The 13,210-nt window shown below is 40.2% G+C and overlaps 1 protein-coding gene across 2 annotated transcripts; it reads left to right on the top strand.

The window, feature by feature from the left end:
- Positions 1 to 1,994: 1,994 nt before the first annotated feature.
- Positions 1,995 to 12,690, top strand: lhx3 (LIM homeobox 3). Of its 2 annotated transcripts, none has more exons than XM_069160057.1 (6): positions 1,995 to 2,212; positions 7,530 to 7,701; positions 7,879 to 8,081; positions 9,844 to 9,995; positions 11,294 to 11,465; positions 12,257 to 12,690. In XM_069160057.1, the coding sequence occupies exons 1-6, from the start codon at positions 2,143 to 2,145 to the stop codon at positions 12,688 to 12,690; spliced, it is 1,203 nt and encodes a 400-aa protein (XP_069016158.1). In that variant the 5' UTR covers positions 1,995 to 2,142. The 2 variants fall into 2 exon arrangements, with proteins under 2 accessions (XP_069016158.1, XP_069016150.1); XM_069160049.1 differs by lacking the exon at positions 1,995 to 2,212 and adding an exon at positions 4,887 to 4,983.
- The last annotated feature ends 520 nt before the right edge of the window (positions 12,691 to 13,210 follow it).

Below are 13,210 nucleotides of genomic sequence, written 5' to 3'. Positions count from 1 at the left end.
TTAACAGCTGATTGAAACTGCTTTCCCAAGTAGGACCCAGGTGTTTGAACATTTTACCAATTCTCTGTGATGATGCTCTAAGTGCTGATGCCCTCGGAGGACCAAAAAAAAAAAATAATAAAAAAAAAAAGGTTAAGAGCCTTGGCGTGTTTTAGAGGTTTGGCTCATCAGAACATTCGTGCAAGCGAGCCGAGGATATCATAAAACAACACGTGTGGAAGAAGAAAAGAAAGTGGCTGAAGAAAAGTGGTGGTAACATAAATGTCTTTCATATAATTTGTAGTTTTTATTTCTGATTTTGGCTCAATGTATCCCTATCCTTTTCTTCTGCATAAAACATAAAGATATATAAACAATTTAATAAACAAACAATCAAACTAATGAATAAATAAGGGAAAATAAATCAGAGATTATTAATTCACTTTCTTATGTATTATTTGAGGTCCTGATTAGAAAGCATTTCCACCATCCATATTATTAAAGCACAAAACAAAAGGCAAAAAAAAAGTCTCCTCCATTTGTGGTTGAGAGGAAAAGGAATACAGTCCTGTTGTTGTGCTTGTAGTCTAATCTCCTTTGATGCTGCATTGGCTCTAGGATCCTTACTGTGTACAGCTCCTTCCAGATTTACAAACAGTTCCCCCTTAATCTGTATATAGATCCATGCTGACTTGTTGACCAGAGCTTACTGACCACAAAAACACATAGACTCCTCCGTGAAAACAAGCCGCAGCTAAATATTGTTTTTAAAATCTTGACGTACTGTAACCATGTGCATGTCTGTGTGGAAGTGCGGGATGAAGGGAGGTTTCTGAGGTATGATGAGAAAGGAGCAAGCTTGTTGATTTCTTTGCAAGTTTGGGAGGCTAATTGCCCTGAGTGGACTAATGAACAGCATAGTAGGTTAATTGGCTTACACCACTCGTGAGCAGGCGTGCTGGGCGAGCAAAATTGAATCAAAGCTGTAGGACTACGTCAGAGTAGTTGTTATGTGAGTTATGGCGATAATTGGCGCAGTTTCAAAGGCTTGAAACATGGCACTCAGCCAAATAGCCGCGCTGCCCTGGTCAAGCTGGGTTTCCAATGAAAATTGTTATTTTAAATATTTAAGAAATGTAGGCAGTTTTTAAATTTCTAATTTAATTTTTCCACTTTTTCCTATTGAAGATACTTGTTCAACCACATACGATTCTGTATACTGTGTATGAGTGGTAAAAAAAATTCTGTCTAGCTACAGAAAAAAACAGCTGTGAAACTTTAGTACCGTTTTCTCCTTACCGTATGTATTTTCGAGTTTAATATTGCACGTCAGTAATTGTAAACCGGTGAAAAAAATATGGATGCGTATGTTTTAAGATGTAGCACTTTTCCAAAAAAAATCCAGCTTAACAGTAACATCATATAAGATAACAGTATGTTCACTCCATCCATTTGTAGCATTAATGACATGCAGGTCTATTTTTATCCAAACAAAAGAGACAGCGATGGAAACGCATGACAACAATGTCCCGAGCAATGCCCAATTGCCCCATTGTGCGTCTTGAAATACAGACACGTGCAACATAACATAAGGAAAGAGAGGGGAGGGCAGGTGTGTGTGTGTGTGTGTGTGTGTGTGTGTGTGTGTGTGTGTGTGCGTGTGTGTGTGTGTGAGCGCGCTTAAAGATCGCCTCTGGGGATATTGGAGCAGCACACCCCCCTCCAGCCTGTTTGGAGAAACTCCCCTTTCAGCACCCTGGACAGAGGCACCGCTGACCGCCGGGTATTTTAGTTGAAGTAAAGTTGCAGGCAGCGGGCTCACAGTCAGGTCAGCTGACGCTGCTAATGGTCAGACACTTTCCCACCGCCTCCTGTCCGTCATCTCGAGCTTATCAACACGGCATCAAAGAGCAACTTGATGAATATTCAAAGTTTCCGTTGTCGGTGGCTGACGAGAGGAAAAAGGTCGACGGAAGTCCTTTTTAACATTTTTCAGAAATCAAGCTGCCATCGAACAGACTTCAAATTACTCTCGAGAGGATACGTCGCCTTGGAAGAGCGGGTGTGAATGCAAACTCTCCACACGGTAGCTTGTTAGGCTTTTTCTTAAATCACAGACGTGCGTCTTTCTGCGCTGTTTTCTTTCATTGGAGCCTCTTCAAAATGCTGCTTGAACACCCGGGGTCAAGTTGTCAAAACACCGGAAATTTCTCCCGGTACAGTTCAGGCCAAGGTAAGAACCGAGCTTTTCTATTTTCACCATGAAAACAAAATTGTGATTTTGGTTTGAAGAAGAACAGAATAGAGGAAGTGGAGTTGGAACTGGGCGCCCCGGGGTCCGTGGACGAGTCAGTATTGGGTGTGAAATAGAGGACAACGCAGCAAATTAGCGCAGTGAACTCTAACAGGCATGACATTGACGCTGTAAAATGTTCATGATAAAGAGCAAACAACCTCCTTCAAAAGGACTCGCACTTTTTAAGATTATTTCAAAATTTGGAGTCAAATACGACATTTTGGCTTTTTGCTAGAAAAGTGAGCTCGAAGTTGGAGAACCCCTCGTATTGGTGGAGCCGTACAGACCGTTTAGAGGCGCTTCTTTTGCGCTGCGTGTGGGAGACGTTATGAATCCGTAATGAGTCTTCATTGTTGGAGAATCACACGAACAGATGTTATGCGCGTGCTGTCATTTCACACCGCCGCCTGCGGTTGTCACGGGAGCGCCGCGCGCACGGGAGCGGACATGGAGAGACCACCGGACCCGCGGTGGCAGCAGCAGCCTCTGTGCGGGTGTACGACAGACTGCCAGCAGTCGCAAAACGTCTCCCACCCGCAGTCCAGCGACACAACATGCTCAACAGGTGTCACATTCCTGCCGCGACAGGTGGGATACCTGAGGTCGGCAGTGGAGGGGGTGATGAAGACTGAGTGATGAAGACTGAGGAAGTGGGTGCATTAAAAGCTTTGGAGAAATAGATCAATTATTAGTTCGGAGAAGTATTATGTGGCATCCAAAAAGGTGAATTGTGTTTAATTTGTTCATTTGGATTTACCCTGGAATAATAGCCTCATGGTCACTTAACATAAAACTATATTTTCATCTTATTTTGGATAAATGAAATATCTAAAGTGAAAAAGAATAAAGACTCAAATTACTTTTTTTTTTTTTTTTTTTTTTTTTTTTTTTTTTAAATCAGATACGCAGCAGACTTCTAACCAAATTTACAAATTCGTATTGACGCAAAAACTCAAACGGAAATCGTGAATTTATTTGATCATCGTTGCAACTTTCTCTAACTGACTGACCATTACTCTGATGGCCTTTTTATGGCTTTGTAGTCACATTACTGTCGGCTCACCCCCTCAAAAGTGCAGCGATCAATATGACATTAAAATTATTACAAAGCTGAAAAGTAAGAGGGGCTACCCATGAACCCCACACCTTTTCTCCAAAACGTCTTTCATATACTTCTGAAATACAGGCAAATGGGACATTGATTTTAGATTCATCAGTGACCCGGCTGCTTGTGGCACTACCAGTGATTTCCCCAGGCGCTCTTTTGTGCCAAAGATCAGTGTCAATAAAATTCATTGGGGTGCTGGCCCGATCAACATGTTATTGAACAGCCAATCTCTCCCCTAAATAAACACTTGTCTTTGAGCACTCAACACACATGAAATGAAGATTGTGCGAGAGCGTGTGCGTGTGCGTGCGTGTGTGTGTGTGTGTGTGTGTGTGTGTGTGTGTGTGTGTGTGTGTGTGTGTGTGTGTGTGTGTGTGTGTGTGTGTGTGTGTAGGCGCCGTGTGCGTATTTGTTAGATATTTAAAAGCACTTATTTAAAATTTGACCGGATACAAAGCTAATGGATCCACATTCCTTCAAAAGAAATTATATAATTGATTGAATTAATTGTTGTTCAAATACTAAAAATAACAACAATAATAATACATCTCTACTTTTTTTCTTTTTTTATAAACAGTTGATGAAGAAAAAAGAACATCCTCAGGGTATAAATGGTCTTCCCTCAGGGCCCAGCCTGTCCTTTACGCATGGCTGTACTGGAATCTAAAGCAAAACTAAATCGTTAAGGCCTATCCTCACGAGGAACCACTTTGACATATTTCCATAATAAATCAGCAGCATAATATTGCGGAGTTGTTGATGCTAAAGATTCCGTTTTTCATTATCCCATGTTCACCTGCCTCATTTCGGTTTCCACATTAGTTTGAACATATAGCCGACCTAAATGCATTTGTTTGCAATTGTAGGAGTTAAAGAGAGTTAAAAGAACATCTGGATATAAGGGAATAAACTATAGAAGCAGCTGCCATTTAAATCCCTCTTACAAAATTGTACGAGCATGAACATATCTTTTTCTTTCCCTTTTATGGAGGAGTAGACCAGCTAAAACGTTATTCAAATCAAAGTGGGAATATTTTGAGAAAGTAATCATAGGACGAAGTCAAATCATAATGATGAGTGAAGTTGAATTTGTAAGATAAACAGCCTGAAACCTATTTAAAATTGGAGGTGAAGGAAAAACATTCTCTCCTCGTTTGAAAAGTAATAGGCTCCATCACGTTAACGCGTCTCCGAGCACTGAAACTTCATTGGCTTCTCCCCTCACCTCCTGTTTATTCTTCTTCCGGGTAAGGTACTCAGTAGGTGATGTTAATCTAGCTCCCCGTCGCCCAGGAAACGGCGCAGCGTAATCCTGCACAAGGCTTCAACACCGAGAAGCAGAAAAGCAAACTCCTGCACACTCGCGCGCTTGTGCTTTCGTTTTTTTTTTTTTTGGTGGGGGGGGAGGCTCGTGCTGCACAAATTTGACAACACCTGGCGGGTGTGTGTGGACTGACGCAAAGCCAGACAGGTTTGCATTGATGTGATCGTAAATCATGAGCAATGGATGGGCACGGTGAGCGCCGCTCTCCAAAAGAGGCACCGAATAACACGGAGATGCTCCTCGCTTTACTGTCGCACCGTGAGGAGTTACGGAAAGGTAACCGGAAGAAAATATGACATAACTTTATTACTTTTATTATCGTTTGTGTTTGTGTGTATTGCATGTGATCAGTGGTCTGTCAATAGGCCTTCACTTATATATGTAGGACTAATTGCAGTCTGTTTATGCCTGTGTGGAATATCTTATCAGAACTGGTGTGTGGATGATGGACGCTGCAGTATTTTAATTTGGTAAAGTGTTTAAAGTTGAAAGCTGCTGAGACAGAGGAAATGTGTCATTATTGTTGCTTCAGATATCGGCGATCGCACCAGGTATTAACCCTTTGATCTGTCTGAATAGTCGTTCAAATTTGGTTTACTGCGCTGTTTTGGAGGGTAAATACGGTTTAACTCGTGTTTACTACAGTTTGCATTTGGAAATTTCCACATTTCCAAAACCTATTTATAGGTTTTGTGCATTTTGTAGTCTGACATACATATTTGTTGTAAACATTCAGAAGTTTGTAGAATATAATATCAGCCATGCGTAGTAAATACTATATATGTTTATGATCACATGTTAGGCTACATGTGTTGCTTTAGTAATGCTCATTTTATTTACATTTTTAACAGTCATGAGGACATTATTACGTTGTGGTGAAGTCACGCGTCCAACCTCAGCTCCGACAAAGTCAGATCAGAAATTTCAATTGGGATTTGCAAGCATCTATAATTTTATGAGTGTAATCCAAATGTGCCCTACAAGGTGAGCAAATCGCTTGGACACCATGCCGGTTTGTGACGTGAGGCTCTACAGGCCGCAGCTTTCTAGCTTTCCAGAGCGCACTGAATTAATGATGACCTGGATACACCTGTTCTTGACGTGGCTGCAGCACTTCTGAGGGGCTTTCTGGCGACGCCAGAAGAAATGCTTCATGCATGTTTTATGAATTGTCCACAGCAGAACAATGGGAGTGCGATTCCTTGCACGGATGGAATATGAAGTGGCTGAGCTTCTTTTAATTAGTAATAAAGAGGCCAGATAACGTTTTACCTGGCATTTAGCTCGTCCTCGTTTTTTACTCTGTATTTTTTTTTTTTTATTGAAATATCAAAATGTCTCTGAAAGCTGTTGTCTTAGAGGCAACTGAGAGTCTATTGTTAAAATACCTCGAAATATATATATATATATATATATATATATATTTTTTTTTTTTAAGCGGGTGTTACATTATGTAGGCCCATGTCTATTAGACCTTGCGTTAATGTAGGCTGCTCCTTTTTGAAGATGGAAAAATCATAACCAGCGGATCGCTGTTAGATTCATGAGTTGTAAATTCTGAAATGTTACTTTACACCTCATTTAAAGATTTTTAAAGCCTCTATTAAGCTACTTTGATTTCTCAAAGACTGCGTCTGCACAACTGGATAAAGCACAGAATGGCTTTAATCGGTTTCCAGGCTATGATTTTTTTTTAATTTTTTTTTTTACTGTAGCCTAATACACAGGCAGTATAAGTGTGTGGATGTCCACACAAAGGAAGTTTATCTCTCTATTTGTTGTTACACTATGATACGATATTCATATTTATTGTTGAGAATTATATAACATATAATTCATCACTTAAAATGTTTTACAGTCTTTTTAATTTAATTTAAACTATCCATCCTTCGTTATTTATTCCTAAAGGATATCTGTAGTTTAAAGTCAGGTTTTAGCGTAAAGTCAATAAGAAAACTCTCAAAGTCTAAAGTCGAATCCTTCAAAAGACTATGTCAAATAAATATATCATGTTACAGCCTATTCATTTATATGTCAGGCCTGGGCTGATTAAGTGACCAAGGGACAATGGTCGATTTTTTTTTTTTTACTCAGTCACAAAGACGGCTCGAACCGAAAATCTTGTGTTTTTATGGGTTTGACGAAATCTTTAAGTTTCTGCACCAAAACGTGGGAACAACGATAAATATCGTCTGGTTTTGGGTGAATGATTGCTGTTAGGCTACAACTGAAATATACGTTCAAGAATTCGAGTTTAGAAGTGTGAATCAAATTAACATCATTCATTTTTTTTTTTTTCGATATTTATTAAAACAGCCTACATATAAATGTGTGTGTGTGTGTGTGTGTGTGTGTGTGTGTGTGTGTGTGTGTGTGTGTGTGTGTGTGTGTGTGTGTGTGTGTGTGTATGTGTGTGTGTGTGTGTGTATTTTACTGTGCATTGCGATTGTGTTTTCTAGTACATTAATTTAGGTGCATTACAATATTTACAGCCATTCAAAAACACACAAAAATTTTAAAAAAGAGGAAAGAAAAATAAAATGAAAGAGACGTAACATGTCAGTTGAAGAGAAATATTTCCCTTCTTTACGCTTATGATATTTTCACGCTGCTGATTCCCATTTCATTTATAAACCGTGGTGTCTCCTTATTGGGATTCTTGCAAAGTTAAACAGCCGTGTCCCTCTACAGATAACCATTTGAAGTTTGCCAGCTGTGCACATATTAAAAGCACAATACGCATGCCGGCTCGGTTGTCATTTTGTCGGTGACAAGTTCCCCCGAACATGTTGGACTGACTGATTCCATCTTGTCTCTTGCAGAAATCCCGGTATGCGCAGGCTGCAATCAACACATCGTAGACCGATTTATCCTCAAAGTGCTGGATCGCCACTGGCACAGCAAGTGCCTAAAATGCAGTGACTGCCAGGCACAACTGGCGGAGAAGTGCTTCAGCAGGGGCGACAGCGTCTACTGCAAAGACGACTTCTTCAAGTGAGTAGCTTTCAGAAAATGAACCATGGCCACTTCAAACATTTTTGATAATCTGTTTATTATTTGATGTTAAATATATTGCCCCTTTAGCTGTTGTGTGTGTGCTGTAGCCTATAATTAGGTTATGCTATAAGAAAGTTATTATGTACTGATGGCAACCGTCTAATTTCCCAAAAGGAGATTCGGGACCAAATGCGCAGCCTGTCAGCAGGGCATCCCGCCCACACAGGTGGTGAGGAGAGCGCAGGACTTCGTCTACCACCTGCACTGTTTTGCCTGTATCGTGTGCAAGAGGCAACTGGCCACAGGTGACGAGTACTACCTGATGGAGGACAGCAGGCTGGTCTGCAAGGCCGACTATGAGACCGCCAAACAGAGAGGTGAGCAGGTCTCAACATTTCCATTACTGTCCCGGAGGAAATAAAAGCTCAGAAAATGATCTGCATATTCTAGTTAGTTGGTTATAGGCCACGGCGCGCTGTGTGTAGACTTGTTTCAGGTTACCTACTTTAAATCGTGCCTTTGACGTGACAGTGAGGTCATCCATAAACTTTGACCTACCTGCGCTAATTGCATCATTGCCTGCAACCCAATCGATACTAAACTGCGTAAAGTGGAGGCCGGGAGGCTTGCACTTGCACTCTGCACTTGAAGGGATCAGCTTTCAATAACTCTTATTATGGTGCCGCAGATCATGTAGGCCGAGTGGAGACACAGTGGGAGAGGAGATGGGAGCTCAGTGACTCATGTGTCCCTGAGTGTAGTGGTCTTTAATATTTACAATTCGGGAATAGTATATTATTATGTTTATTTATACTATAAATGCAATAATTGTTCAACTTTTACAAAATTTTAATATCAAAATACTTTGAAATTAGTGATTTTTTTTATATAATTTTTTTTTTTTTTTTTTTTTTTTTTTACTGATAAGGTGTTTGTAGTCAGTAATTTTCTTTTTACTCTTTTGCAATTAAAATGTGGACATATAAAAACATTATTTCTACATGTGACCGTTTAAAAAAATTAATTGGCAGGTAGGCTTCATAATAAAATTCATTGTACCCTAGCAACAGTTAGGACAACCCACTGAAAATGTATGATATCAATATCATACTTAATGTATAACTTTACCCACTTGTTATCCTATTTGTAATACCTTATGTAATTGCTCTTCAAAGTGTGCAAATATCCTATATGTAGCTATATTACTCAAATATCTTCACATAGGCTTTTAAAAATGTGTTGTGCTATTAGATAAAATGCTATTAGTTGCTTTGAAATACGTTGATTTGTAATAGTTTTATGACAGGACACACACACACCAAAGCTCACCACTATCTATAAGCCAACAGCCAAAAACATGTTCATCGGACACGGTGTTCAGTGTCAGTGCTCTACCTTCCCTCACATTAACTCCACTGAAAATCCCAGCAGGCTCGTTCCTGATAGGGCGGACTGCTCCCGTTTTATCTCCCCATCTGTTTGTTTGAATTTACTGGGCTGATTTACGCAGCGAGTTAACACAAGTTTTCACCAAAAACACACACGTTTATTTTACTAATGACGGGGTGCAATTACTTGGGCAGCATCCATTTGGATGATGGTTTTGTGTTTTGCTTTGCTGGCGAACAGATGAGCAGACATGATGCAATTATGCACAGGGTGCCAGATTAAGGTTTATAGGCAGAAGAGAATTTATCTGTTTATGTTAAATTAGAGAGTTGTATATTATACAAGCTCCATGCCGTTAGTTGCTGTGAATACGTGTTTCTACTGAAGGATTTTCATGTTGCTGAGCCAGAATCCCCATAAAAAAAATTGTCACAATGGGAAAAAAAACGATCTTTTTGATGGTAACATTTTAATCCTAAAAAAAAAAAAAAAAAAAAAAAAAAATCATTTTTCTATTATATATTAAAGACAGCAAAGAATTTAAACACTGTATGGGCAAAGTAAAAATGGCTATTAACGTATTCTGATTCTGTAATTTGTCCTATAGGTTGTTAATTTAATTATTGCACTCACATCAAAACCCAGACTGAAAACCTGACAAAAAAATGGTCAACTTTCAGGTCTACATGTAATCAGAATATGTTCTGCTAAGTGTTGGCTGACATTGTGTATTGTGTGTCCGTCTTACAGAAGCAGACTCAACTGCAAAAAGGCCAAGAACAACCATCACCGCGAAACAGCTGGAAACCCTGAAGAATGCCTACAATAACTCTCCCAAACCAGCCCGCCACGTCCGGGAGCAGCTGTCATCAGAAACGGGTCTGGATATGAGGGTTGTGCAGGTAAAGTATATTATTTTCCATTAAGGGCTATTCCATTAGTGTCCTGACTTCATTATCGGGGGACAATTGTGGCTGAACTGGCACAAGTGTACTGTACGAAGAAGCGCGTGTGTGTGTGTGTGTGTGTGTGTGTGTGTGTGTGTGTGTGTGTGTGTGTGTGTGTGTGTGTGTGTGTGTGTGTGTGTGTGTGTGTGTGTGTGTGTGTGTGTGTGTGTGTGTGTGTGTTGCAGCGTGGAATTTATGGCTAGATGGAGTAAAATGAAGTCCGCATGAAAGTCAGCATGGTTTAAGTGCAAGCTCGTTAACAATGCTAAGAGGGCCCCTCGCATATTGTCTGCTGCTGAAGAGCCTTGCGTTGGTGGCTGGGTGGTGGTCATATATATTGTTTTATTTGCAAGGACAAAAGTAGAGGCAGAAGCCACTAAAATGCTCCTCATTATTCAGTGTGAAAGGGAAGGGGTGAAGAGGGCTCACTCAGGGTGGAATATCATTAAGAAGAATGTAAAACTGCTTTTTGTGCTCGGCACTGAAATAAATTAATTTTGTGTGCAAGATGAAATTAATAAAAATTAGGATTTTTTTTTTTTTTTTACATTTAGGACCAGATTTTACTGACATTTCCAAGCAATGAGATGAATAACAGTTTAAATTTAGAGCACTTTTCACGTGTACCGCAGAGTGCAAGCAAAATTTAAATCCATTCAAAACCGACTATAGAAAATTTTGAATAATTTAAATCATTGGCACGCTAACCTGTCTGCTCCCTCGGGTGAGGACAACTTGTAGCTGTCGTGAAGTTAATTAAATGCGTGATAAATCTGATGGAGGGGACGCTGGTCTCAGGATTACTGCTCTGTGTCACTGCTCCAGTCTCACTTGGACTCAAAGAGGTGTGAAGTGGTGTCCAGACAGTCCTTGAACATTAATTTTGTTTTAATCCTTTAAAGCATCATATGTGCATCAAGGAAAGAGCAGAGGACTTTGAATGTAGGGGAATTTGACTTGTGTGAAAAGCATGATGTGTAAAACATTTTATTTGTATTTGTAGAGCCATGTACATTAGGAAAATAAATGTAGGTGAAAAAAAGTGTTTGAAAGGATTTTGTTTTGTCTTCATTCATTTTAACTGTCTCAAGGTTTTGTTACAGTAATTTATGAACTACACTTAAAGTCAAACACATTGAAAATAACAGTTTTTCAATCTAAGGCCTAATTCTTTTCTCAAGAAAATGTCAGATATTGAAGTAAGAATCAAATGTAAAATGATAACTCACCAAAATTTGTTTTTGGCCCTTCAGGTTTGGTTTCAGAATCGGCGAGCTAAAGAGAAAAGGCTGAAGAAAGACGCCGGGCGGCAGAGATGGGGACAGTATTTCCGCAATATGAAGAGGTCAAGAGGAAGCTCCAAATCTGACAAGGACAGCATCCAGGAGGAGGGCATGGACAGCGACGCGGAGGTGTCCTTCACAGGTAAAAACAGAGGGACAGCCACTTCGATATGAAGGAAAAATACAGGTGTTACTAATAACATAAAGAAGGCTCCATCCCATCCAAGTGTGACAGCGAGCAAGCACATAACTAAATCTATTATCCATACCTGTTCTTTTCCTTCTCGGACATGTCAAAACGTTGCCTTTTTCATAGTAGAAAAAAGAACAAGTAACATCATCATCTTTTCAACCGGGAGTTTCATCTCCTAAAGCAAAGAAATGTAGAACATTATTGCAAAATACATATCAATAATAGTTTAAAATGGTAAAATCAGCTTTAACAAATGTACGAAAATATTCAGGAGTTTCCTATCCTCATTTGCTGTTTTTTTTTTTTTTTAAATGTGGTTATAAATTTATATTGTTGTTGTGATTATCTTCAATTGCATCTTAATGCTGAGTCACACTAGAAAAGCGGCGCAGGAAAATTTAAGCTTGGTGACGCAGCAACGACTCGTAGTCATGGATGTTTAGCTGGTGAATAACTGAGAGGTTAGCTGACTGGGAGCATCCAGCTGATGCTGCTACAACAACAAAACAAAAAAAAAAACCTCTTTACATTTCGTGTGTGCTGTGAAATATAGACCCCTCAGATGCGTTTCTGGGATTTGTATATTTTTTCATTCACAAAAAGCTAACTGAAGAGGGATGAGTTCTAAAACTTGCAACGCAAGAAAATATTCTAATTCATTGAGGACATTTACTGTTTTAGCAAACGTAGTCCAATTAGCATAACAAATAACCCTTTTTCTCTTTGTCCTTGTTGCACAGATGAACCACCCATGTCGGAGCTTGGCCACACTAACGGCATTTACAGCAGCCTGAGCGAGTCCTCTCCAGCAATGGGAGGCCGCCAAGGGGGCAACAACCACGGCTCCTTCCCCCTGGAGCACGGCGTGCTCCCCTCTCAAGACCAGTTCCACGACATCCGGTCCAACAGCCCCTACGGCCTTCCTCAGTCGCCGGGGTCACTTCAGGCGCTACCCAGACACCAGCCTCTCATCTCCAGCCTCGTCTACCCGGACTCGGGCCTTTCTATCATGACCCAGGGCAGCGGGCCGGGGATCAACCCCACCGTGAGGGTTTCCATGGGGGCAGCCAACGGCCCCAACTCGGACCTCTCCACTGGGAGCAGCGGTGGATACCCAGATTTTCCTGCCAGTCCTGCCTCCTGGTTAGATGAAGTGGACCACGGACAGTTTTGATTATTTTTTTTGGCTTTGTTTTTTGTGTGTGTCTTCTGTTGGATTTTAAGAATTGGAAAATAGTCACACAGGACAGTGATTGTGTAAAGGAGTAGACTGCTGTCCTTGGATTTCCCCAATAGCAGATCCATTCAATATATGTGACCTGGATGGAAGTAAGCAAGAAAGCGTCCCTCATATAAAGCACTTGGCTAAACTATTGTCCGTCAGTAGTAAGACTGTATGCAAAGCAATGAGTCTGTCAAAAATATTACATTTTCAGATTCCACTACAAGCTCTTTCAAAACAAGGTAAAGTCCACAGGCAGTGACTCACAAAGTTTAGTCATCCATCATTTGGATTTTCACCAACTCTCCCTCTTTATTCACATCTCCTCCCACTTCTTTTTTTTGTTAACTACAGCAAGTTCAGGTGCAGAGTTCAATGAAACATTCAGAGTCTTTAAATGTCTGGTTGTTGCCAAATGTCTATATATATATATAAATATAATGGTTTATCATTGTGGAGACTTTATTTTTAT

This window comes from Embiotoca jacksoni, unplaced genomic scaffold, assembly GCF_022577435.1.
Source record: "Embiotoca jacksoni isolate LCO1_2020_lvr unplaced genomic scaffold, fEmbJac1.0.p SCAF_10, whole genome shotgun sequence".
Lineage (NCBI taxonomy): Eukaryota > Metazoa > Chordata > Actinopteri > Embiotocidae > Embiotoca > Embiotoca jacksoni.
This window is presented reverse-complemented; position numbering and strand designations above follow the sequence as displayed.

Bases quoted from the DNA above. Each gene is read 5' to 3' on its own strand.
- lhx3 (XM_069160049.1), top strand. From the start codon at position 4,887: ATGGATGGGCACGGTGAGCGCCGCTCTCCAAAAGAGGCACCGAATAAC. The intron at 7,702-7,878 runs GTGAGTAGCTTT...ATTTCCCAAAAG, and splicing joins TGCAAAGACGACTTCTTCAA to GAGATTCGGGACCAAATGCG. The intron at 8,082-9,843 runs GTGAGCAGGTCT...TCCGTCTTACAG, and splicing joins TGAGACCGCCAAACAGAGAG to AAGCAGACTCAACTGCAAAA.